The sequence below is a fragment of the Patella vulgata genome, chromosome 4 (genome assembly GCF_932274485.2).
Source record: "Patella vulgata chromosome 4, xgPatVulg1.2, whole genome shotgun sequence".
In the NCBI taxonomy this organism is placed as follows: Eukaryota; Metazoa; Mollusca; class Gastropoda; family Patellidae; genus Patella; species Patella vulgata.
The window spans coordinates 38,510,550-38,538,145 of record NC_065882.2 but is presented as its reverse complement, the minus strand read 5'-3'; the positions used below and the strand labels follow the sequence as shown (position 1 = coordinate 38,538,145).

General features: G+C 36.1%; 1 protein-coding gene across 2 annotated transcripts in view; it reads left to right on the top strand.

Annotated features, from left to right (window-relative positions):
- Window positions 1-27,596, top strand: part of LOC126818838 (myosin regulatory light chain 2, smooth muscle minor isoform) — an 83,205-nt gene that overhangs the window by 12,053 nt on the left and 43,556 nt on the right. For both annotated transcript variants that reach the window (XM_050546476.2, XM_050546475.2), the window contains exons 2-3: window positions 1,125-1,317; window positions 25,879-26,040. In XM_050546476.2, coding sequence (XP_050402433.1) covers window positions 1,134-1,317; window positions 25,879-26,040 — 346 coding nt within the window. In that variant the 5' untranslated portion in view covers window positions 1,125-1,133. The remainder of the gene's footprint in view (window positions 1-1,124; window positions 1,318-25,878; window positions 26,041-27,596) is intronic.

The window sequence follows — 27,596 nt, the reverse complement described above, 5'->3', positions numbered from 1 at the left end:
TCATGTTCTACGATATACATGGCAGTAAATCATAAAAAATCTGATTCCATTTCACTTTCCATGTCATAAAATTATTAGCCGTGAGTGACAACGTGAAAATATTGGAATAATGCCAAAGTCATTGACACGGTGTGAATTTTCACCTCTGACCTATTACGTAAATACCGGAAGATCCATTGTTGAAAAGTATGTTTTTTATTTGATAATTTGCGAATATAACATTCCTTTTCATTGGGTGTTTTATTTTTATTACTCAATCACCATTTATTTAAGAAATAAAAACAATAGAAATCAGTTGATTGATCTGGCGCTTTCGTTCGCAAAAGAGGCAAATGAGTATGTCGTTGCCAGGTATGATGGGTCCGCGAGTTGATTTGCTACCGCCAAAATGACAGGTGCGAACTTAACGATCTTTCAGGCATTTATTTATAATTGTAAAATGTTTTAATGTAGTAGTGAAGGGAATATTTTAACTGAAACCTTTAGTTTATAAATTATAGCTCGGTGGTCGAGAACGGAAGTCCGTTCGCGTGTTTCCAGGTCATGGTAACCGATGCGTAACCTGAACGACCGTTCGCGTGTTATTTCGTACCCTGCTTTCAATATTTGCGCATATCGGACCGTAACTTCCTGAATTATGGCCCCTGATTGTACGAAAAATCGCGTTTTTAGCTTGTGGACCCTATAGAGGTCATAAATTTTATCCGATTTAAAAAAACATATTATTATATCACCGTTACACCCTAAGGACGGCTAAGTTCGAATTTCGTGAAAATCGGCCCAAAACTGACAGACAAAATGGCCGCCCCTCGTTCTCAAATAGCTTAAAAATATGGTATATCAAGGTTGTGGACCCTTGAAATGTAAGTTTATAATTCAAAGATTTCGGTTCCTTTCGATATTTGCGCATATCGAATTGTAATTTCCTGAATTATGGCCCTTGATTGTAGGAAAAATCACTTTCTTTTTAGCTTGTTCTCTATCCATCTCTCAAAAATGTGGGCGTATTCTGCCTGGCAGCCGCTGGTTTAAAATTTTTTTAAAATTCTATTTTAGCTTATTCTCTGTCCATCTCTTGTAAAATGTGGGTTTATCTTGCCTGCCAACCGTTTGTTTTTTTGCAGATTATCAAGATGTCTAGTAGAAAAACAAAAGGAAAGACTACCAAAAAAAGGGCCCAGAGAGCTACTTCAAATGTCTTCGCGATGTTTGATCAGTCTCAAATTCAGGAATTCAAAGAGGCCTTTAATATGATAGATCAAAATAGAGATGGTTTTGTTGATAAAGAAGATCTTCATGATATGTTAGCTTCCTTAGGTAATTCAAATAAGATCTTCATGATATGTTAGCTTCCTTAGGTAATTTAAATAGCCCTGGAGGGTTTTCCATGGTCTAAAACTAATAATTAACAATTTTCAGCTTCCTAGGTCAAATAAATCCTGTTTTCTATGGCTGTAATCGCGTGAATGGAAATCCCCGGAAATGTGACATCAGAGCAGTATTTTACCGCAAGTGTCTCCTGTACATAAACGGTAATTGCGCTTATATTTCAATAACTTTTGAGTCAGATTATTTGCATATATTGAGATTGATATCAAAGTATTATAATACAATCGCTAGTAATATACTATTCAAAAAAAGTAGGGGATATTTGATTTTTAAGTGTTATTAAAGTCACCTAATGAAACTGACGAAGAAACAAATGACAAAATGAAATGAAGTTCACATTCATCGATTTATTCCAAATGATTGTTAGACCAAGTAAGGCACAGACTGACCATTATAAGGGTAAAATGATACCCGGGGTCAAACAGCAAAGTTACCACAGCATCACAACCAAGTCAGTAACGGGTAAATCCTCCTCTGTTTGCCAAACAAGCATTGATCCGACGTGGCATACTCCTAATGAGACGTTTAAGGTCATTTTGGTCCAGATTGTCCCATTCCTGTTGCAACGCAGCAGCAAGTTCTTGGACATTGGCAGGACGTTGTTGACGTTGACGTAACCTCTGTCCAAGCATGTCCCAGACATGCTCGATGGGGGAGAGGTCGGGACTCAGTGCTGGCCAAGGTAATGTGGTGATGTTTTGTTGTTGGAGGTAACCTGTAACGATCCTGGCCCTGTGACATCTTGCGTTGTCATCCTGGAAGATGAAACGGCGGCCATGACGTCGTGCGAACGGCACAACATGGACTGCCAGGATGTTGTCCCGGTAGTACTGGCCTGTAACACGCCCTGCAACAACATGTAAAGCCGTTCTTCCAGCAACAGTGATGCCTCCCCACACCATAACAGAACCACCCCCAAATCGATCATGTCTGATGACGTTAACGTCTTGGAAGCGCTCGTTTCGATGACGCCACACCCTCCTACGTCTGTCCAAAAAATCAACAGTGAACCTTGACTCAACTGAAAACATCACATTGCTCCAGCGTCGATTATCCCAGTGTTGACGATCCCTACACCAACGACGTCTTGCCTGAATGTGATGATCTCTCAAACAAGGGATCATGCGAGGACGTCGGGCGCGAAGGTGACCCCTATGCAGTCGATTCCGAATCGTCTGGCCACTCACTGTCACACCAGTGTCTGTTTGAAGACGAGCGCTGATCTGATTTGCTGTGATGACACGATTTCTCAAGGCCAAGGTACGGATAAATCGATCCTGGGCTTGAGTTGTCGCCCTTGGTCGACCTGAGTGTGGTCTGTCCTGTACAGATTGTGTATCACGGTATCTGGACCATAGCCTGCTTATGACAGACTGAGAAACATTCATCGTCCGCGCCACAAACGCCTGTGTTGTGCCGATCTGTAGCATGCCAAGGGCACGTAACCTTTCATTTTGGGTAAGCCGACGCATATCAAAATTTGTTTTCTGGTCACTAAAACAATTAAACTGATGTTTCCATCCTGGAATTCAATGCCACAATGACTGTAACATTCAAAGTCAGAGTCGTGCAAATCTTGGGTTGGACCCCCATGATGATCCCAAGCATCACCTGCATTCCATGCGGTAGCTATTGGTGCGTTTGGGCGTCACATGTAACTCGAAATGTTTCTTCTGTTAGGTTCTATAGTGACTTTTTTCGTAGTCATTTGCATATTTTAGTATTATGCCCCCAAAATCAAATATCCTCTACTTTTTTTGAATAGTATATATTTAACTGAAAAAGTAATCCAAAATCGCAGATTTAAAGTCGGCTAATTTCAGTCAACAGCTTCCGATTTCATGCTTAAATCACGTGGCATGAAATGTTTACTCTTTGTCAGAGAATTGTCAAAATCGCATAGATCACAGGAGTCTGACCTTTCATCCGTATATATATATATATATATGGATACACCGAACTAGACAATATATATAATAAAAAAAAGAACAGAAATGCAATGCCTGTTGAGACCTCGATTTTACCTGCTCTCGCTTCGGCTCGCTTTTTTGTCCCCCGCCTTTCGAAGAAAGCAGGGGACTATTAAAATGGGTTCGTCCGTCTGTCTGTCTGTCTGTCCGTCTGTCTGTCCGTCACACTTTTTGGGACACAATAACTCTCTTCCTAATTGAGCTAGAATGTTCAAACTTGGTGTATGTGTTTATTAGGTCAATGCCTTGATGGAGTTCGAAGATGAGCATTTTCCGCTTAGGGTAAGCAGAGATAAGCAATTTGATTGGTTGATGCTTTGGGACACGATAACTCTCTTCCTAATTGGGCTAGAATGTTCAAACTTGGTGTATGTGTTGATTAGGTCAATGCCTTGATGGAGTTCGAAGATGAGCATTTTCCGCTTAGGGTAAGCAGAGATAAGCAATTTGATTGGTTGATGCTTTGGGACACGATAACTTTTAATTGAGCTAGAATGTTCAAACTTGGTGTATGTGTTTATTAGGTCAATGCCTTGATGGAGTTCGAAGATGAGCATTTTCCGCTTAGGGTAAGCAGAGATAAGCAATTTGATTGGTTGATACTTTGGGGCACGATAACTCTCTTCCTAATTGAGCTAGAATGTTCAAACTTGGTGTATGTGTTGATTAGGTCAATGCCTTGATGGAGTTCGAAGATGAGCATTTTCCGCTTAGGGTAAGCAGAGATAAGCAATTTGATTGGTTGATGCTTTGGGACACGATAACTTTAGTTCTAATTAAGTGAGATTGATGAAACTTGGTGTATAGTTTCATTACAGTAATACCTTGACTAAGTTTGATAATGAGCATTTTCTGCTCAGGGTAAGCAGAGCGATACACAATTTGATTTTTATATGTGTCCTCTAATTATTTTCCTATTTCGGCGGGGGACATCAGCCTCACTGTTGGCTTGTTTTTCAACAATTAGTAATGTCAGGCAATCAAATCTCTGTCGATTCACTCCGATAGGTTTTTTCTTCAATCTAGCCGTTTTTATTTGAATAAATACTCCCAACAAAACGATATCATAGCCACTTGTTTCCAATATTTACATTATTTTCGTTCGTTAATGCTTGTCATTGACTCCATGAGCTATCGTCACAGAAAAACCTAACCCACCTCTGAGTCTGAAGTCTAGTATCCTTCCGCGTCAAAATCATGAATATTCACCAAAACCTCGCAGAAAATACATATTAAAACATTCTTCGATTCTACAACCAAAAGTCAACAAAAATCTCCATACAAAAGGTGAAAAACGGAAAGGGAGAGAGAAAAACTAAATATATCTTTGGCCCTTGTGTCAATGGTCTATTCACTGCGGATCGATTTTATGTGACGTCAGGCATTGCATTTCTGTTCTTTTTATACGCCACATTTTCATGTGGACGTATATTGTCGTCGCCCCTGTCCGTCCGTCCACAATTGTTTGTGAACAAATGTGACGTCAGGCATTGCATTTCTGTTCTTTTTATACGCCCACATTTTCATTTGGACGTATATTGTCGTCGCCCCTGTCAGTCCGTCCGTCCACAATTTGTTTGTGGACACTCTACAGGTCACAGTTCTTATCCGATTTTGACGAAACTTGAAATATAGGTTTATCTCCAAAAGATCTCGACTGCTATCGATATTAGCATGTATCGGATCGAAACTTCATGGATTATGGCCCCTGTTTGTACGAAAAATCACGTTTTTAGCTTGTGGACCCTATAGAGGTCATAATTTTTATCCGATTTTGTTCAAACTTGAAATGTAAGTTTATAACCCAAAGATCTCTGTTCCTTTCATTCTTCAATGTAAGTTTATAACCCAAAGATCTCTGTTCCTTTCGATATTCTCACATATAGGACCGTAACTGCCTGAATTATGGCCCCTGATTGTACAAAAAATCGCGTTTTTAGCTTGTAGACCCTATAGAGGTCATAATTTTTATCCGATTTAAAAAAACGTATTAATATATCACCGTTACACCCTAAGGACGACTCAGACCTATAGAGGTCACAATTTTTATCCAATTTTGTTGAAACTTGAAATGTAAGTTTATAACCCAAAGATCTTGGTTCCTTTCAATATTCGCGCATATCGAACCGTAACTTCCTGAATTATGGCCCCTGATTGTACGAAAAATCAGGTTTTTAGCCTGTGGACCCTATAGAGTTTATAATTTTTATCCGGTTTAGAAAAACGTGTTATTATATCACCGGTACACCCTAAGGACAGCTGAGGTCGAATTTCGTGACAATCAGCTCAAAATTGACAGACAAAATGGCCACCCTTCATTCTCAAATAGCGTAAAAATATGGTATATCAAGGTTGTGGACCCTATAGAGGTCACAATTTTTATCCGATTTTGTTGAAACTTGAAATGTAAGTTTATAACCCAAAGATCGTGGTTCCTTTCGATATTCGCGCATTATGGCCCCTGATTGTAGGAAAAATCACATTCTTTTTAGCTTGTTATCTATCCATCTCTCGAAAATGTGGGCGTATCCTGCCTGGCAGCCGCTTGTTATCCGATTTTGTTGAAACTTGAAATGTAAGTTTATAACCCAAAGATCTCGGTTCCTTTTGATATTCGTGCATATCGGACCGTAACTTCCTGAATTATTGCCCCTGATTGTACGAAAAATCGCGTTTTTAGCTTGTGGACCCTATAGAGGTCATAGTTTTAATCCGATTTAAAAAACGTATTATTATAGCACCGTTTAACTCTACGGACGGCTGAGTTCGAATTTCGTGAAAATCGGCCCAAAACCGACAGACAAAATGGCCGCTTTTCGTTCTCAAATAGCGTAAAAATATGGTATATCAAGTTTGTGGACCCTATAGAGGTCACAGTTTTTATCCGATTTTGTTGAAACTTGAAATGTTAGTTTATAACCCAAAGATCTTAGTTCCTTTCGATATTCGCACATATCGGAGACCGTAACTTCCTGAATTATGGCCCCTGATTTTACGAAAAATTGCGTTTTTAGCTTGTGGACCCTATAGAGGTCATAATTTTTATCCGATTTAAATAAACTTATTATTATATCACCGTTACACTCTAAGGACGACTGAGTTCTAATTTCGTGAAAATCGGCCCAAAACTGACAGACAAAATGGCCGCCCCTCGTTCTCAAATAGTGTAAAAATATGGTATATCAATGTTGTGGACCCTATAGAGGTCACAATTTTAATCCTATTTTGATGAAACTTGAAATCTAAGTTTATAACCCAAAGATCTCGATTCCTTTCGATATTCGCGCATATCGGAACGTAACTTCCTGAATTATGGCCCCTGATTTTACGAAAAATCGCGTTTTTAGCTTGTGGACCCTATAGAGGTGATAATTTTTATCCGATTTTAAAAAACGTATTATTATATCACCGTTAAACCCTAAGGATGGCTGAGTTCAAATTTCATGAAAATCTGCCCAAAACAGACAGACAAAATGGCCGCCCCTCATTCTCAAATAGCGTAAAAATATGGTATATCCAGGTTGTTGACCCTATAGAGGTAACAATTTTTATCTGATTTTGTTGAAACTTGAAATGTAAGTTTATAACCCAAAGATCTTGGTTCCTTTCGATATTTGCGTATATCGAATTGTAATTTCCTGAATTATGGCCCTTTATTGTAGGAAAAATCACTTTCTTTTTAGCTTGTTCTCTATCCATCTCTCGAAAATGTGGGTGTATCCTGTCTGGCAGCCGCTGGTTGGTCTATGAAAGTGGAAATTATTATTCGATTTACATAAAATTTCACGATGTGATGCCTTATGCCATTTCTGATTTTATAAAACTAATTTAACATTTTTATACGCCCACATTTTCATATGGACGTATATTGTCGTCTCCCCTGTCCGTCCGCCGTCCACAATTGTTTGTGAACAGTCTACAGGTCACAATTTGTATCCGATTTCAATGAAACTTGAAATATAGGTTTATCACCCTAAGATCTCGGTTCCTTTCGATATTGGCATGTATCGGACTGTAACTTCATGGATTATAGCCCCTGATTGTACGAAAAATCATGTTTTTAGCTTGTGAACACTGTAGAGGTCACAATTTTTATCTGATTTAGTTTAAACTTGAAATGTATGATTATAACCCAAAGATCTCGGTTCCTTTCGATATTGGCGCATATTGGACCGTAACTTCCTGAATTCTGGCCCCTGATTGTACGAAAAATCGCATTTTTAGCTTGTGGATCCTATAGAGGTCATAATTTTTATCTGATTTAAAAAACCGTATTATTAGGCTGACCTTAAAAATATCTTTGTTTCACCAAACCCGACCCACAATCGAGGAGAAGGGTCGGTAGGTCGGTTTTTTTTTCCGGAGAAATCAATACAGAAAACTTATTAGCTGTATACTACAGATTCATTAATTTTGTTTAATGAATTTGGGGTCTGACGTAAAAAGTAACGAACTGAAAGTTTTTATTAAACTTAAGAGCTAATTTGACAGCTTAATAATTTTCCGGGTGGAAACATTCGTCTTCTTAATATTGGCAAACAAATCAATGACATCGGGATTTTTCGTGATGCCCGACTCGCACATGATTTGCCACGAACTTGAAGTGTGAAACTCCTTCAACACGTTTTTAACGATAGTGCGGGTTGTGCCTTCATTTTTCTCGAAAACGGATATTGAAAATATCGTCGTCATGTTTAAAACTACGCACCACAGACATAGAGGCAGAATCATTTCGTGGGAATGGACGTGTATTCGTCTGCAACCATTTTGTTGAGAAGCGACACCTGTGACGCTTTCGTCTTGATCAACCAGTTTCAATAATGAATCAAACCATAGCCATAGTAAAGGGAAATAACTCTCATGATATATTTCAGGTTGACACACAAAATAAAATAAAAAGATCGTGGAAAAGTTAGGCGAAACAAAGATATTTTTAAGGTCAGCCTTATATCACCGTTACACCCTAAGGACGACTGAGTTTGAATTTCGTGAAAATCGGCCCAAAACTGACAGACAAAATGGCCGCCCTTCGTTCTGAAATAGCATAAAAATATGGTATTTCAAGGTTGTGGACCCTAAAGAGGTCACAATTTTTTATTCGATTTTGTTGAAACTTGAAATGTAAGTTTATAACCCAAAGATCTTGGTTCTTTTCGATATTCATGCATATCAGACCTTAACTTCCTGAATTATGGCCCCTGATTGTATGAAAAATCACTTTCTTTTTAGCTTGTTTTCTATCCATCTCTCAAAAATGTGGGCGTATCCTGCCTGGCGGCCGCTGGTCATTATTACCGGAAGTAATGTAATTTTGTCAGGATCACTTACATGTAACAAATGTACACAACGAATTGATATTGCTGGATTTTGTTGATTCTGCGTACATTTTATTTGATGTGTGCAATGCTTATATGGAAACCCGTTTAATGGTTTCATCGGTACCGGAAGTGACATATGTTCAAGGGTAACCCGGTACCGGTGAAACCCGTCATTACTGCGTCGCAGTTCTAGTTAGGCTTTCACGTTCGGTGAAAGACTATTGTTATTACTAAGATTAATATTATTATATATTTTTTATTGGGGGAAGCTAGATCTCAGCAACTACAATAGATAGAGGTCTGAAGTTTGATTTTCTCTCGGGAAAATGGGTGGTGGTTAGTGCTTAAATGTAAAACCAAATTTGTGCGCATAGCGGAAATGCGTCAAATCTTTAACGTGCACGCAAATTGAAAATCGGACACAATTCTGTTAATTCTCAATCGATTTTTCTGATATTTACATTTTTGGATAGCCGGAGACATGGCTGAGTAGATAGCAGTTCAAAAATGTCGAATTTTGAAACTTTGTCGCTTTCATTTTTTCGGTGAATATTGGAAAATTTTCAAAATTTTCTTAGTTTTTTATTTCTTGAAATTTTTCAATTCTGATTACATTTTTGGATAGCTGACATCAATCTGATTCCAGCGATATAAGTTTTCTTTTAAATTTCGGATTTTGATTTTGGTCGATTTTGGCGATTTTTGCAAGTTTTAGTCAAAATTCAATAACTCTAAAACGGCTCCAACGAATTTTCTGAAACTTCAGGAATATGAAGTCGAAGGACAAAACCAGTCCATGAACTATAAATGAAAATCCTCTAATCACCGGAAGTAGTCAAGAAAGGTATCCAAACTTTGACAAAAATTGTGAAAAATGGGTGTCTGTGCGGAAAATGCGATGTATCAATTGTGTTCTTTTCGATTAGTTAAAGTTTTTTATCGTTTAATAGCCAATTGAATTGTCTATCGGATGGTACTAAAGCGGCAAGTTTCTATCAAAAATTTAAAAAGTTATGTGACTTTGAAAAGTAACGTTTTTTACGATTTCGAGCAACTTTGGACGCATGTTTCTCGGAAAGTCTCCCAACGATTTTTTAAAAACTTTCTCAATCGAGAGGCTAATGGGTACTCTGTTTTGTGAAACCACTGTATCATTTTTTGAAATGTTAGGGGTAGCCGAAAAAAGAGATCGGAAATCGAAAACGTCGTATTTTTACGATTTGGAGCATTTTTAGAGGCCTATTTCTCGAAAAGTCAACATAATTCTTTTTTGGAACTTCTTCTACAGAGAGGCCTATCGGTAGTGTTATACATAAAACGATTGTACAATAGTCCCAAATTTCAGGAGTAGCAGAACAAAGGGATCGAAAATTGAACACGGCACCTTTCATTGTTAAGCGAAACATAAGTGGGGGATACAATCTGTACGTTTGGTCAACGTATAGAGTCTATTCAAGAGTGCTTTTATCAGTGATGATATTTGAACTGAAATTATTTCAACTATGAGTGTTTTCTTCTTTCTAAAATATGGGTTTAGTGACCCTGTAACAGAAATAGTTGATTGCTGTGTGTAATAATTAGCCTTTGAATTAATATTGTTGCTTCTGTGTCAAAATTATCTTATACCGGTAATCATCTGGACAGAAATCGACGACTCGCGCTGTTTATAAGAAAGTCCAATTTATTAATCGTTTGCAGTAGTATCATACAGTGGTATCGAATATTGCACCTGTGATAAAAGGCATGACGTTGTTTGAGCATGGACTCTATCTGTAATTAATATTAGATTTTTATTAGTGACGTCAAATCTTTAACGTGCACGAAACCAGAAAATTGGCGATATTTCATTGAATATTCAATCAATTTTTGAACCAGTTACATATTTGAGTAGCTGACATGAACGTGATTCCGAAGTCCCGTGTACACATTGGTGTGACCGTAAAAGATCCCTTGGCGGTTGGAATTCTATATAAAATAAGACTAGCGCCGCTGTAAGAGCATGTTTAGAGATCATTTCGGGACTAACATATGATTTATTTTTTTTTATTTCAATAATTTGCTTGCGCGTAGGGGTCTTTAGCAGTTGGAGGAAACCCAAGGACCCGGAGAAAACACACGAGTTTAGACAGGCGACATACTCCTTGTCATGTTCAACCGGGGAATCGAAACCTAGCCAGTTGACTCAATGACAGACCTTATGATACAGCGCAGTCCCAAAGGCTATAGCCTACCGTGCAAATTCCAGCCAGCATAATTTATCTATATAAGAGACATTTATTCCTACTGGCGATTTACAAATATTGCATGAAGAAATTCAAATCATAAGAACAAAAACACGACTAATGCACAGTATCATATTGATTATAAAAGTATAATGTATAGATTGGTTATACTATATATGTCACAAAACAACAATCATTAGATAATAATAATTATTTACTAATTATATAAATCATTTAAGAGGTAGGAGTTATCCATTGTTTAATTCATCAGTTATATAATTACCCTGGTTAGAGAGAGAGAAAGAAAAATGGGGTTTAACGTCCACTCGACACAAACTAGGTCATTTCGGGACTAACATATGGTTTATTTTTATTTATTTCAATAATTCGCTTGCGCATAGGGGTCTTTAGTAGTGGGAGGAAACCGGAGGATCAGGAGAAAACCCACAAGGTTGGGCAGGCGACCCTACTCATTGTCACGTACTACCGGGTAATCGAAACCCCCGCCAGTTGACTCAATGACAGGCCGTATGATACAGCGCAGTTCCAAAGGCTAGCCTACCGAGCAAATTCCAGCCAGCATAATGAATCTATATAAGAAACATTTATTCCTACTGGCGATTTACAAACAGTCCCCAAGGCTAGCCTACCGTGTAATTTCCAGCCAGCATAATGTATCTATATAAGAGACATTTATTCCTACTGGCGATTTACAAATATTGCATGAAGAAATTCAAATCATAAGAACAGAAACACGACTAATGCACAGTATCATATTGATTATAAAAGTACAATGTATATATTGGTTACACTATATATGTCACAAAACAACAATCATTAGATAATAATAATTATTTACTAATTATATAAATCATTTTAAGAGGTAGGAGTTATCCGTTGTTTAATTTAACAGTTATATAATTACCCTGGTTAGAAAGGTACGAACACCTACGACACCTACGATATTTCTGAAACGTCGGGACTCTGAAGCCTAGGGACCAAACCAGTTCATGAACTATAAATGAAAATCCTCTAATCACCGGAAGTGGTGAAGAAAGGTATTCAAAATTTGACAAAATTCTGAAAAATGGGTGCCTGTGTGCCAAATGGGATGTATCAATTGGTTGTTTACCGAGTACTTAAAGTATTATGTCGTATGATAGCCACGCGTATTATCTACGAGAAGGTGGTATAGCAACAAGATTTTATTGCCAACTAGAAAATTTATGGGACTTTGAAAAGTAAGGTTATTGTCCCCCGCCTTTCGAAGAAAGCAGGGGACTATTAAAATGGGTTCGTCCGTCTGTCTGTCTGTCTGTCTGTCCGTCACACTTTTTGGGACACAATAACTCTCTTCCTAATTGAGCTAGAATGTTCAAACTTGGTGTATGTGTTTATTAGGTCAATGCCTTGATGGAGTTCGAAGATGAGCATTTTCCGCTTAGGGTAAGCAGAGATAAGCAATTTGATTGGTTGATGCTTTGGGACACGATAACTCTCTTCCTAATTGGGCTAGAATGTTCAAACTTGGTGTATGTGTTGATTAGGTCAATGCCTTGATGGAGTTCGAAGATGAGCATTTTCCGCTTAGGGTAAGCAGAGATAAGCAATTTGATTGGTTGATGCTTTGGGACACGATAACTTTTAATTGAGCTAGAATGTTCAAACTTGGTGTATGTGTTTATTAGGTCAATGCCTTGATGGAGTTCGAAGATGAGCATTTTCCGCTTAGGGTAAGCAGAGATAAGCAATTTGATTGGTTGATACTTTGGGGCACGATAACTCTCTTCCTAATTGAGCTAGAATGTTCAAACTTGGTGTATGTGTTGATTAGGTCAATGCCTTGATGGAGTTCGAAGATGAGCATTTTCCGCTTAGGGTAAGCAGAGATAAGCAATTTGATTGGTTGATGCTTTGGGACACGATAACTTTAGTTCTAATTAAGTGAGATTGATGAAACTTGGTGTATAGATTTATTATATGAATACCTTAACTAAGTTCGATAATGAACATTTTTTGCTGAGGGTAAGCAGAGTGATAAGCAATTTGATTGGTAGAAACTTTGGAACACAATAACTCTCCTTCTAATTGAGGTAGAATGTTCAAACTTGGCATAGGTGTCTATTAGGTGAATGTTTAAACTTGATGTATATGTAGATGTTCATTAGGTGAATGTCTTGACTGAGTTCAATAATTAACATTTCGAGCTGAAGCTAAGCAGAGCTAATCGATTTCATTTGTCGATGGTTTGGGACAAGATAATCTTGATTCTATCTGATAGAGAGTGATGAAACTTAGTGAAAAAAATAAATGTGCGATTAATTAATATGTGTCATCTATTTATTTTGCAATTTCGGCGGGGGACATCAGCCTCACTGTTGGCTTGTTTACGATTTCGATCAAGTTTAAACCCATGTTTCTCGGAAAATCCGCCAATGATTTTTTTCAAACTTGCTCAATCGAGATTCTACTGGGTAGTGTATTGTGTGAAACCCTTGTATAATTTTTCTAATTGTCATGGGTAGCCGAAAAAAGAGATCGAAAATTGAAAACAGCGTATTTTTACGAGTTGGAGCATGTTTAGGGGTCAATATCTGAGTTATGCTAGAGTGTGTTTTTTTTGGGGGGTGGGGGAGTAGTGGGGATAGTCTTTTGTCATATATCTGGCGATCGTGTGACTCCTTTGCGACCGTGAAAGCCTTCAGCATTGCGTGCAATTCTAGTGATGATTGTTTTTACCAATAAAACAATCATCCAACACGTTGACCGTTTTATTTTCCACTTGAGCATATCTCAGAAACTACTTGGCGGATCTGTACGATATCTTAGGTTTTACAGGAAAGTCGGTATGACTTAGAGATTAAACCTATTTCGAACATTCTGTGACAATGCGAAATATCCGAAATTGCCAAAGTTGTCGTTTTTTTAAATGTCGCCATAATATTTACAATAATCGACGGATTTCAACATTTGGTACATTTTGACATAGCCGGAGACAGGGCAAATAGCTACGGTACTTCAGATTTTTGATTTTCGACGAGATCTTCGCTTATATTAGGCGCAAAATTTTGAAACTTTAAATTTTTACAAAAATTTGTTTTATTAAAGATACATTATGGGAGATAAGATAAAGAGATGGCAGTTCTCGCCATAATAGTTAAAAACTAGATAGTGTAAAGGTAATTTGCTGAAAATTTCAGTCAAATTGATCGACTATGAGCCGAGAAAGAAGCGGGTGAAATTTTTGCATAGTCTCGGTCATCATTACTAAAATCATTAATATAAACAGCATAGTCTCGATTATCCACTTTTTCTGATTTAATTATCAACGGCCTTTAGCGGCATATAGGAATCTAATCCAGCCAACATCGAAGGCTAGCCTTGACATCGAGAGTTTATTATGGTCTGGATAAGTTAATTAATGTCTAATTGATAATTTAGATAACATTTCAGGCCTAAAGAAAGACTTGTAATAAGCAGAATTTGCTCTTGCATAATGCATGTTTAATGAATATTTTTTGATGGTATCTTACACAGGATTAAATGGTCATCTGACTTGAGCAAAAATGTGAACAATTCTTGTCTCAGTAATTCAGTTTTTCAGTCCTAGATTAATTATTTATTGTTGGATTTGTATAATAGAGAGTTCATAGGGTCCGTTTTCCGAAATGTCATTTTTATACGCTGTGGAGGCCAAAGTTAATATCCGATTGATCTTAAATTTATGTACAGTGTTTAAGGTCATGAGACGAAAAATCCTATTGATTTTCAGCGATTTCCGATAATTACTGCCAGAGTTATGGCCCTTGATCACTTCCAAAAATCTTGTGGACACTCTAGAGGTCAAAGTTAATATCCGATTGACTTTAAATTTTTTACACAGTGTTTACGGTAATGAGACGAAGAAGCCTTTTGATTTTCAGCGATTTGCGATAATTACTGCCAGAGTTATGGCCCTTGATCACTTTGAAAAATCTTGTGGACGCGCTAGAGGCCAAAGTTAATATCCGATTGACTTCAGATTGATACACACATAATCAGATTTTAGTGTATTATAAATGTTTCATTACCGAAAATTAAAAATATGCTACAACTCTTGTTGACTGCCCGGACGATTTAGCTGCTGTGGGCGTATGTTTCGTTGCCTGGCAACCTATCTTTTTTGTTACCGGTAAAGTTTCCTGTCGGCAACAGGAGTGACATAATTTTACCAAAAACTACAATTTTGACAGTTCAGTACCACTTTTTGAAAGCAAATATTATTATTTTTAAAATTTGACATTACCAAAAGGATGCGCTATTCAAAGGCGCACAAAACATCTGACTCAGTTTTTTAAATTTCGATTTCGTTTTCAGGCTATTTCTATTACCGTAAAAGGTGAAAAAAGGTGTAAAATTAAGCTATTTACAACCCACTCAGCATCTTCATTTTTTAAAATATTTCTTCGTAACTTTCTTAAACTCGTAGCAATAATCCATGCGAATAGAATGTATGGGAAAATTGATTTGTAATATGTGCAGTTGTCGAGAAATAGGCAAGTTTGCATGCGACATTTTTCACATTCTTTTGCCTGTAAAAGAGTCAATTATTATTCGACTTTCAATTTGTTTTTACCATTTGATGCCTGGGGCCAATTTTGACCAGGTCAAACCAGTTTAACATTTTTATTATCACTGGAAATGATGTCATTTGGGCGAAAACTGTATTTTTAGGCTTCAAAACAGATATTTTATTCAAATGAGTCTGATCTGTAATGTTTTTAAAATTATGATATTTGATTCCAATCAACCAATAGAATTAACCCATACGATCATACAGATACCACAAAAAGGTTTCTAACTTGTACGATTGCAGAGAAATAGACGATTTTTTTCAAGTCACTTTTCAAATTTTTGGTCTATAAAAGTGTAAATTATTATTCGATTATCATAAAATTTTCACCATGTGATGCCTTATGCCATTTATAATTTCATAGAATTAATTTAACATTTTTATTTTCACCGGAAGTAATGTAATTTTGGCAAAAACTGTATTATTAGCCTTCAAAACAAATATTGTTTTGAAGTGAGTTATATTTATCATTCGTTTAACATTATGATATTTGATTCCAATGGACATATAGATTGGATGAATAAGATCATATATATGTCCAAAAATTGCTTCTAGCATCTTCCCTTGTCGAGAAATTTCCCATTAGAAAGTCAGCTAACTCGGCGGTAAGTTAGTAACAAATTTTGTCAGGATCACTTTTTTGACATATGTAACATATTTTATAACACGTCTGCAATGCTTATGTGGAAATCTGTTTAACGGTTTCATTGGTAACGGAAGTGGCATAAGTTCAAGGGTAACGAGGCATCAGATGTGACATAAGTTTAAGTGTAACGTGGCATCGGTGAAACCCGTCATTACTGCATCGCAGTTCTAGTTTTGATTGTTTTTTCATCAACACACAGAGTAATCATCTAACAACCAGATCTTATGAATTGGTCCTCTTCAATAGTTATAATAGTAATTAATCTAGAAATCTAGAATAAATTGTCTAACTGAAAAATCATGCTTTGTAAGTTCTTAAAGGGGCGTGGGGCTATTTAAAGTTGCAATTTCATATTTTTAAATTGTATTTTTAAAATTTATTAAAATAAAGCGTTAAAATAGATGGTATCTATAAACAGTCCTGCCTTGTTAAAGAATAATCCTATTAATCCTATAATTCACTATTGCCAGTTGAGAAATTGGCAAAAATATCATTTTCCTCTTCAAATTCAAACGTTTGAAAAAAGCTACGCCATGGTGGAGAATAGAAAACAAGGGAGGTAATTGTGTTATTATGTCCAGTGTAAATGAGTTTTAAGTGAGAGAATGACACCTATGATCGTATAATAGTGAGTTGACAACCTATTGAGCAAAAGACATAGAAATAATTATGTTTTGACTTTCTTAGAAAATATGAAATTGTAACTTTAAGGAATGACGTTTGTGCACAATATAATGAAATGATTACCACCGGTGTAAGGCAGAATATGTCAACTGCAAATATGATCTTATGAATTGGTCCTCTTCAATAGTTATAATAGTAATTAATCTAGAAATCTAGAATAAATTGTCTAACTGAAAAATCATGCTTTGTAAGTTCTTAAAGGGGCGTGGGGCTATTTAAAGTTGCAATTTCATATTTTTAAGTTGTATTTTTAAAATTTATTAAAATAAAGCGTTAAAATAGATGGTATCTATAAACAGTCCTACCTTGTTAAAGAATAATCCTATTAATCCTATAATTCACTATTGCCAGTTGAGAAATTGGCAAAAATATCATTTTCCTCTTCAAATTCAAACGTTTGAAAAAAGCTACTCCATGGTGGAGAATAGAAAACAAGGGAGGTAATTGTGTTATTATTTCCGGTGTAAATGAGTTTTAAGTGAGAGAATGACACCTATGATCGTATAATAGTGAGTTGACAACCTATTGAGCAAAAGACATAGAAATAATTATGTTTTGACTTTCTTAGAAAATATGAAATTGTAACTTTAAGGAATGACGTTTGTGCACAATATAATGAAATGATTACCACCGGTGTAAGGCAGAATATGTCAACTGCAAATATGATGACTAAACATCATTTTGTTCATAAGACGCTCTGCATGCGTGAACCTTAAAGTCTGTACCGATTTAAAATAAAAAAAAAAGACAATCCCACATATCCACATTCCTAAAAACATGTGTTTTACTGTAATTACTCGTTATAAATTGGTATTGCATGTAGCGGGTGGGGGTCCGACCAAATCCTAACAACTCCGTGAAATCGTGACGAATAACTTCTTAGTTACCGTAGTCATATTGTAAGTGTAGCTTTGTTTTCTTTATTTTGACATTCTGCTAATTGAGAAACCATTTGTGTAATAAATACAGGTTATTGAATGGACTGAAGCTACATGTATAATCAAAAATACATTGACATCTCTTTTGAAAATTTGTAATTATTACTACTGATAATTAACAATAAAAGTCATATTGTCCACACGACTACAACAAGGTAATAGTTTGTTGTTAAAGGTGCGTCTATGTTCTGTCAATCGGTTTCTTTTGATATCACGTGTCAGTTCTCATTATGGAACCTTGATTGACAGTGTGCATTCACCAGACTCTTTGGTGCCGAAATGAAAACGTCAGCAAGGTATTATCGGACTGGTACGTGGCAATGTACATGTATTCAACAAAGTTCCATAAACTTGTTGACGGTGAATTCTGACTTTGTGTGATTACATATCAGGAGACGAAGGCTTTTAATTTATTTGTGATTTAAACCAGAAAAGATATATTGATTGGGGTGTGATTTACCGATATTAGATGCCATTTGTAACTTATTTGTCAGTATGTGAATAACTATTTAGATGGATAAAACTACGCCCCCGGTAAGAGTAGTATATATTGGTGTGCATTTTATAATTTTTCCGTAATTTGATTGAATTTGTAATAGTCCATCGATGCAAGTCTTACAAATGTCAAACATATTAATGAAGTAATAATGTATCGGTATAGGCATATTTCTATTTAAAAGCAGACAAAATGACAATGCTCGGGTTTAAATAACAGAATTACCCCGTGATATAACCGTATATACGGTCAATGATATAACAGATCAAAGAAACGCTTACACCAATCTTCACACGTAGGCACCAACGCATTAACTGATCTATAACAATGTATAGCTCTACATGTACTTCACCTAAAATAAACGATCAGAGGCATGGTTTAATTAAAACACTGAGTCACACCTTGTTTCCAACACCAGGCAGTGCTAGCGTGTCACTCAATATTCGCTCGGGGTTGCCATCAAAGTCTCAAAAAATAATACCAAGGTTGTGGAACGTCATCCAATTTTGATGAAACTTTAAATTTATGTTTATATCACAAAGATCTTAGTTCTTTTCGATAATCGGGCATATCCGCAGGTAACTTCCTGGATTATGACAACTGATTGTTTGAAAAATCCCATTTTTAGCTTGTGGACCCACTAGAAGTCACAATTTGTATTCAATATCAAAAAAAATAAGGCTTAAATATATCACCGTAATACATCAATGAAGGTTGAGTTCGAATTTAGTAAAAATCTGAACAAAACTGCCGCACAAAATGGCCGCTCTGTGTACGCTAATAGTGTCACGGTTGGGGACACTTTAGAAGTCACAATTTTCTCTTCTGATTTCAATGAAACTTGAAATGTCTAACACAACAACTTTTGGTCTTCGAAGGAATTATTAGTGAGCAGAAGTTCGCCCATGTATCTGTTATCACTCGTCACTTCAGTCACTTCCGATTCAGGAAACCTGTATTACTCAGCTATCGTAGCAATGATACCTGTGTTAAAATTATATTTGGAACGTGTTCTATCACATATGAGATAATGATTGACACCAATATGTCCGATTGATGTCCGATTGACTTTAAATTTATACACATGAGATGGAGAATCCTATTGATTTTCAGCAATTTCCGATATTTACTGCCAGAGTTATGGCTCTTGATCACTTCAAAAAATCTTGTGGACGCTTTAAAGGTCAAAGTTAATATCTGGTTGACTTTAAATTTATACACAGTGTTTAAGGTCATGAGACGAGGAATCCTATTGATTTTCAGCGATTTCCGATAATTACTGCCAGAGTTATGGCCCTTGATCACTTAAAAAAATCTTGTGGACGCTCTAGAGGCCAAAGTTAATATTCGATTGACTTTAAATTTATACACAGTGTTTAAGGTCATGAGACGAAGAAGCCTATTGATTTTCAGCGATTTCCAATAATTACTGCCAGAGTTATGGCCCTTGATCACTTTGAAACATCTTGTGACGCTCTAGAGGCTAAAGTTATCATCCGATTGACTTCAGATTGATACACACAGTTTAAGATCTTGAGACGAACAAGTATATTGATTATCAATGAATTTTTATGACTTGAACAGCTAAATCCATAATATTAAAAGTTTTGTATAAATATATGACATGCGCATGTAATGTACACGTGTGTGAAATGGCTTTATTCAATATCCGCTTCCACCAAAATGAAATGGGCGACATTTAAAGTAGATGTATATTGTTACACCGGAGATTTTTCAATGATTAACACAGACAGACTAAGAATATAGTCCCAAAAATGGCGCGTTTCTGGTAACGTGACTTACCGTTAAGCGCCCCGTGGAGTGGATCGAGTGCTCTATGAATGATTGATTTAGATTAACTGAAGCTGCAAGCTCATCGTATGACATATATAATTTAAAGTTTGGATTTTATAGCAACTAATAATTGATGGATTACATCTAAGTTATAGACGAAGATGTAATGATACGTTGTAAAAAAATTGTAAGTTGTTCATTGTTGCATACATTTTGGCCGACGTTATATGCATGTACAGTGTGTTAGAAAAAAATCCTAACCGATACAGAATGCCAGTAAATGTTTTCCCGAGATTACCGAACTCATTTTGTTGTTATTCAAACCGGCCTGTACATTATACATCAATATAAACATTTCGTTAAAATCTGAACAACGCATGTGAAATTGGATGTTCGGCAACAGAATTGAATACCTGGCGTAATTGGACACCTTGACTTATTTTAATCACAACTTGGGAAATTGAACGGTCCAACTAATTATTGAACAGTCGTGAAAATTATGCGGGACGCTTATAATTACACATGTGTCGACAAACTAAACACTAGTTAATTAACGCTTGGTAATCAAAATTGCACGTTGAGATTTAAGTTGTATACAAGGACAAATTGAATGCTATTAGGCCAAATTCAATGATATTTATGGATAATTCTACATAGATTAGATAATAACGCTATTTACCCGAGATTCCACGGTAGCAGTCGTATAGTGTATCCAGCTAATAGATTGGCGTCAAGAATGTGTTAAATGCTGTTAAGATTCACCAAAAACCACCCAGTTTGTGCTACCGTGTAGATTAAGAAACACCGTTTACTTTTGACATCGATCGTCTGCTTTACCACTGTCCAGTTTCTCGAGATGTTTTTTAGAAATGAACACTCCATTTAGATTTGAAAGGGGTTTAGTTTTTAGACAAGGCCTTTATTTTCCCTGACGTTGTCAAGAAATGAACACAGTGTTTAATTACTTATGGCGTTTAGATTTTAGCCAAATTACCACTTTACTGAGAGCAGTCTAGTAACTTACGGGTGAGTAGTAATGCAATGCCGTTTACTTTTCATGTCTTGTAATTAATTTGCCCAGTGTCATCTAGAAAACTTAAGGCGTTTGTTTTTGTGTGAAATATTTAATTTCTATCTCCCAATATTAGAAACTATGTTCTAAAATTCTCAAATGAACTGCATATTTGTTGAACATCGTCTATTCTTCGGTATTGCTGACGTCCGTTAGGAAAAGTCGATTTACAATGAATTGACAATTTTCCCGGCGTAGATAAAACTTGCATTTTATTTATTAGAAATTAACAAAACAATGGACGTATATGTTGTTACTTATAATCTTGCTTTCTGGGTTATTTACCTGCTTCCGCAATTAATAACAAATGTATTTGTGAATTTACATATTAATGTGTGCAGTTCTCGTTTCAGCCACAAATGAAACATCATTTTCGTCATTTATCTAGGCGTCTTTGCGGGACTATTTTCACCAACATTTATTTTTGTATCCCCACCCCTTGGGAATGTTGAAAAAATACCGAAGGAGGGGAATTGTTAACAATTGTAGGTACGGTGTTCCCCCATTGAAACGGGCAAGAACCGCAAAGCGTATCTAATTTATAATTAGTCTTGTCACAATAAAATCGAGTATTTCTAATCAAAAAACAAAAGCAAAACAAGCAGGGTCATTATAATATTTAATATCCAAATACATGGAAAGTTCCTCTACAAACTATATACACATATATTGCACACAAAACACTTATCAGTTTGCACACTAAAATCGGGATACCTCACATTCAAGTCTAAAACATAATCCGCGTCTTGTTTACAAACACAAAATATAAAAACATATTTACACAAAAGTTCAAAATTTAATCGGCGATATCAGATTATATTCTTTGAATGACCTACTACTATTGTTTTATAAATGACAAATTCCAGCCACGTCCTAGCTGTCTCTGTTCCATCAAAAACCATAGCCTATGCCGTCGCTTGGAATATACAGTTATAAATGCTCGTCATTACAATTTAGATTATATTCTTTGAATGATCGTCTGCTTATATAAACAAATTCTAGCCACCTGTCTCAGTTCCGTCTGAAGCCATATCGCTCACAGACGTGTAATTACACCACCATCGCATGGAATATACAACAGTCATAAATGTCTGTCGTTAGATTCTTTGAATGGCCACTATCTATTGTTTAATTAATCCCCTAATCCAGACACATGTTTTTGTAGTGAAGTATATTGGTATTGTTATTTAATTGCTGTTATGATTTTAGATTTTTAGAATACTTCACCGATGTTTTTCTAATAAAGTATACTCGTATTGTTTGTTAATTGGCATTATGATTTTAATGTTTAGACATGAAATCTGAATATAAATTATTAGATGGATAAATAAAAGGTTTGTCTGCGATATCACCTTGGTGGAAGCGGACGTAAAATACAACTAACTAAGAAGAAGAAGAATAAATAAATAAATAAAAGGTATTTTACAATTACATATTGACAGCTTAATCACTCACCAAAATACAACTGGATTGATATTATTTCGGCACCATAATTAATTTTAAAACTAATCGTTGATTTAATTTCCACACACGAAATGGAACTAAATATAAGAAATCTGTATAAGAATCAATTTAGAATAGAGTAATAAATTATAAAATAAATCATAAATGAATGGAACCTGTTGTAAGGCGGACACTGCATGCCTTCTTTTAACGTTAGGTTATTTGAGATGCCAGGTAATCTGACCAGCTGAAGATAACACGTGTCGAAAAAGTGACTACGTGCAGTTTTATTCTTTGATCTGTTATATCACAGCCACAGGGCAATTCTGTTATAGTGAAACCAACCTGCAGGAAAGGGACTATATTACAAGTTGAAAGTTTTGCATTGAGGATTGCTCGATTGTAGGCGATGTACTTTTTGTGAAATTGGTGCCGAGAATTGGCGTGTTCGGAAAATAAGCTAAAGCGTATGCAAAGGAAGACGTTGGACACTATTCTCGATAAAATATTTATAAAATAGGAATTATATGAACTGGGGAAGAAAATTGTACCGGGACTATAGAGGTGAGTCGTTTAGTTGCTGTGTAGTGACGTTATTTATTAATGAAACTGTTATTGAATAAAGTGATTTATTTTGTTGTTTGTTATTTCTAAATGCGAGCGCTGTAGATTGGCGAATCTGCCACATGGCGTAAAGAAAATTATACTTATATCAAACACTCATATTATACTGACTATGAATATTTCTGCGTCCCTAACATTTACACAATGTCGTGTGGACGACTTATTCTACATCCTGAAATTAAACAAAGTCGTGTGAGCAAGTCAACCAATGCAACGTGGATGACTTAACCAGATTTTTTGTGTGGACGACTTGACTAGCATATATCTGACAATTGAAAAAAATATATTGACTGTCACTAGATAAGAGAACATGAGAAAAAGTCAGTGCATTACAGACCCGTCAACCCCTCAAAGTTGAAATGCAGTAGGGTAGTGTAAAAAATGCAGTAGAAACCACGATTTGGCAGTAGATTTCCAAAAACGCGTAAATTCGCACTTCCAAGGGTAATTAATTTAGAAATGAAAAACTGAACTGCAGGCCCAACAATAAAAAAATTGCATTAAATGCAATGGGTAATAGATAGATAAAATATACACAAGCAATGGTAACCATATCTAAAAAATTTTATGTAAAAATTAAACCAAAATTGAATATGTAGCCTACAGAAAGAAATAATTTGTAATTTAAAAAAATAATTAAAATTACCAGTTCAGTTGTACTGGAAGTACCACTTTTCTTTTGGTTTAACTTAGCATGATTTTAAAAATATCAATGGTTTGTGACGCGTGTTCCCCATTCCCCATTCCGCTAGTTTTTGTCAATATTGTTTCATGTAAGATAATTGGTGTGCTTATTAGATTCTATAGTATTTCTACATTAGGAATAGAGGAGGGGGGCAGGCGTAAAAAATTAGTTTTGCATAACGGCTAACGACGAAATATTGGTATCGATATAAATAATCATGCCCCTCATCCATGGCGATTATCCTCTCAATGTACCGTGATTTTTTCTCCTGTGATTCCGTAAATCTGCTTTTACATTTATTCCAGAGAGCATTCCATGTAAGTCAGAATCGGCGAGACGTATTCCATCTTGAAATTAAAGTTCCAGGTTGTGTTGCATTCCAAGTATTGTATTAGAAGCTCTGTACGTACGCGCGCAAACGAAAATGTCAGCCATTGCTGCCGTAAATTGGTCGCTATTTGTTTAGTTTATCGTTACCATCGCTACGTATTTGGAACAGATGCCAATAATTATATCCGCTTTATTAACTCTAAAATAGATTGAAAAGAATTTGAGAACAAATCTCTTAACTAAATTACACCTTATAATGTCCCAAATCGATGTTGATAACTGAAAGTCGTGATCTTTATTGTTTACATGCAGAGAGTTGCTTCCCTTAGTTCCATAGTTTTGACGAGTAAATTAAAAAACTCTTTTTTTGAAAATGCGGTAGAAATCTATTACCGCGCAGTAGAGCGGTACATGAGGCCTTTTCGCGGCACTTTACCGCGTGATGTGGTAGAGTTGACAGGTCTGGTGCATTACCATGTTTTTATTAAGTATAGAATGAATAAAAACAAGGGAATGTACAGGCAATTTCGATTTTTCTCTTGTTGTTATTAATTGCAGAAGTGGGTAAATAACCCAGAAAACAAGATTATAAGTAACAAGATTGTAACTAAATACCAAAAAATTGAGTTTTATCTACGCCGGGAAAATTGTCAATTCATTGTAAATCGAATTTTCCCAATGGATGTCGGCAATGCTGAAGAATGGACGTCAGTGCATTACCATGTTTTTATTAAGTATAGAATGAATAAAAACAAGGGAATGTACGGGCAATTTCGATTTTTCTCTTGTTATTAATTACGGAAGTGGGTAAATAACCCAGAAAACAAGATTATAAGTAACAAGATTGTAACTAAATACCAAAAAATTGAGTTTTATCTACGCCGGGAAAATTGTCAATTCATTGTAAATCGACTTTTCCCAATGGACGTCGGCAATACCGAAGAATGGACGATATTCAACAAATATGCAATTCATTCGAGAGTTTTAGACACTATACTCAGATTTTAAATCTGAACATAGTTTTTAAAATTGGGAGACAGAAATTAAATATTTCACACAAAAACAAATGCCTTAAGTTTTCTAGATGACACTGGGCAAACTAATTACAAGACATGAAAAGTAAACGGCATTACATTAATACTCACCCGTAAGTTACTAGACGGCTCTCAATAAAGTGGTAATTTGGCGTAAAATCTAAACACCTTAAGTAATTAAACAATCTGTTCATTTCTTGACAACGTCCGGGAAAATAAAGGCCTTGTCTAAAAACTAAACCCTTTTCAAATCTAAATGGTAGTGTTCATTTTTAAAAAACATCCTGAGAAACTGGACGGTCGTAAAGCAGACTATCGATGTCAAAAGCAAACGGCGTTTCTTAATCTACACGGTAGCACAAACTGGGTGGTTTTTGATGAATCTTGACGGCAATCTATCAGCTGGATACGTGCATTAAACACATTCTTGACGGCAATCTATCAGCTGGATACGTGCATTAAATTCTAGATGATAATCGTAGTTTCTTTCCTTTTTTCGTAAAATCTGGACGATACCCGGTCCCTAGTGAATACTATTTATAATCAATTAATCATAAATGGACTTCCAGAAATGTGATCAGTTAAAAACATATTGAATTCAACAATCATGAATTTTTTCAGGTAAAAATCCAACAGAACAATATTTGGATGAAATGATGAATGCTGCTCCAGGTCCTATTAATTTTACTATGTTTTTAACAATGTTTGGTGAGAAATTAAATGGTACAGATCCAGAAGATGTCATTAAGAATGCCTTTGCTTGTTTTGATGAAGAAGGAACTGGTAATAATTATTTCTCTGTATAAATTATATAATCTTGCAACTGCAAGCTGTAGGCATTATTATTCCAGTGATTTGATGAGTTTCTTTTTTATACGCCCACATTTTCATGTGGACATATAATCTTGTCGCCCCTGTCCGTCCACAATTTGTTTGTGGACACTCTACAGGTCACAATTTTTATCCGATTTTGACGAAACTTGAAATATAGGTCTATTTCCCAAAGATCTTGGTTCCTTTCGATATTCCCATGTATCGGACCAAAACCTCATGGATTATGGCCCCTGATTGTACGAAATATCAAGTTTTTAGCTTGTAGACACTCTAGAGGTCACAATTTTGATCCGATTTTTATGAAATTTGATATGCATGTTTATAACCCAAATATCTTGTTTCTTTTCGATATTTGCGCATATTGTATTGTAACTTGCTGAGTTATGGCCCCTGATTGTACAAAGAAATCGCGTTTTTAGCTTGTGGTCCCCCTAGAGGTCACAATTTTTATCCGATTTAAAAAAACGTTTGACCAAAACTGCGGGACAAAATGGCCGCCCCTTGTATGCAAATAGTGTAAAATATGGTATATCAAGGTTGTGGACTCACTACACTAGGAATTTGGTATCGTTTAGAACAGGGTTTTTAGCGCTGAAAGTATGCATATAGTTTACTTTCAAAACATCAATAAACTATAACACAAGCTAATACAGTAATACAAGTAGTAGTATCCTGGTGTTTTACGTCTGCTTCCACATAAGTGATATCGCAGACAATAAATAGGAGAGCCGAAGCTGCTTCCTGTTTTTAGAATATGATTTTGCAATCTTTCCATTTTCGGCCTTAGGCCATGGATTGGGTTTTGTGGGAAGTTCTTCCCTTTATTTAGTAAAAAACATATCGTTTGGTAGATGTTTTCTTCTGCTTCTGGATTGGTAGATGTCTTAGTTGTGGGATTAGTGTTTAGGTGCCAGGCCCGTCTTATCGTGACCCCCCCTTACTCCACAATCCCCCTCTATGGGTTTGGTATCTGTTTCTTTTGCGGAATAGTGTTTAGGTCCTGAGTCCGTCTGACCGTAACTCCCCTTACTCCACTATCCTGCTAGCTTGGTAGATGTCATCTTTATGGGATTTGTGTTTAGGTGCCAGGCCAGTCTTATCGTGACCTCCCCTTACTCCCCTATCCCACTCTGTAGGATTGATGACTATTTTTTGCCGGAATAGTGTTTAGATGCCGAGTCCGTCTGATCGTGACTCTCCCTTATCCACTATCCTGTCAGTTTGATATAAATCCCCTATGTAGTTTAGTGTTTAGATGCCAAGCCCGTCTAAGCGTGGCCCCCTCTTACTTCACTATTCTACTTAGTCCAACTGTGTCCATTAAGGCGTGGATTTGTTCGAAGATTTGCAGTTTCAGATCTGGTCTCGGGAACAGTAAGTTCTTAGTGTTGAATGGCATGTTGTTAGTCTCCATCATTCTCACTAGTTCCCTTCTCTCCTCCTTGTATACCTCGCAGTCTACCAGGATGTGGTTGGTGGTACATTCGTCTCCGCACTCACAGATG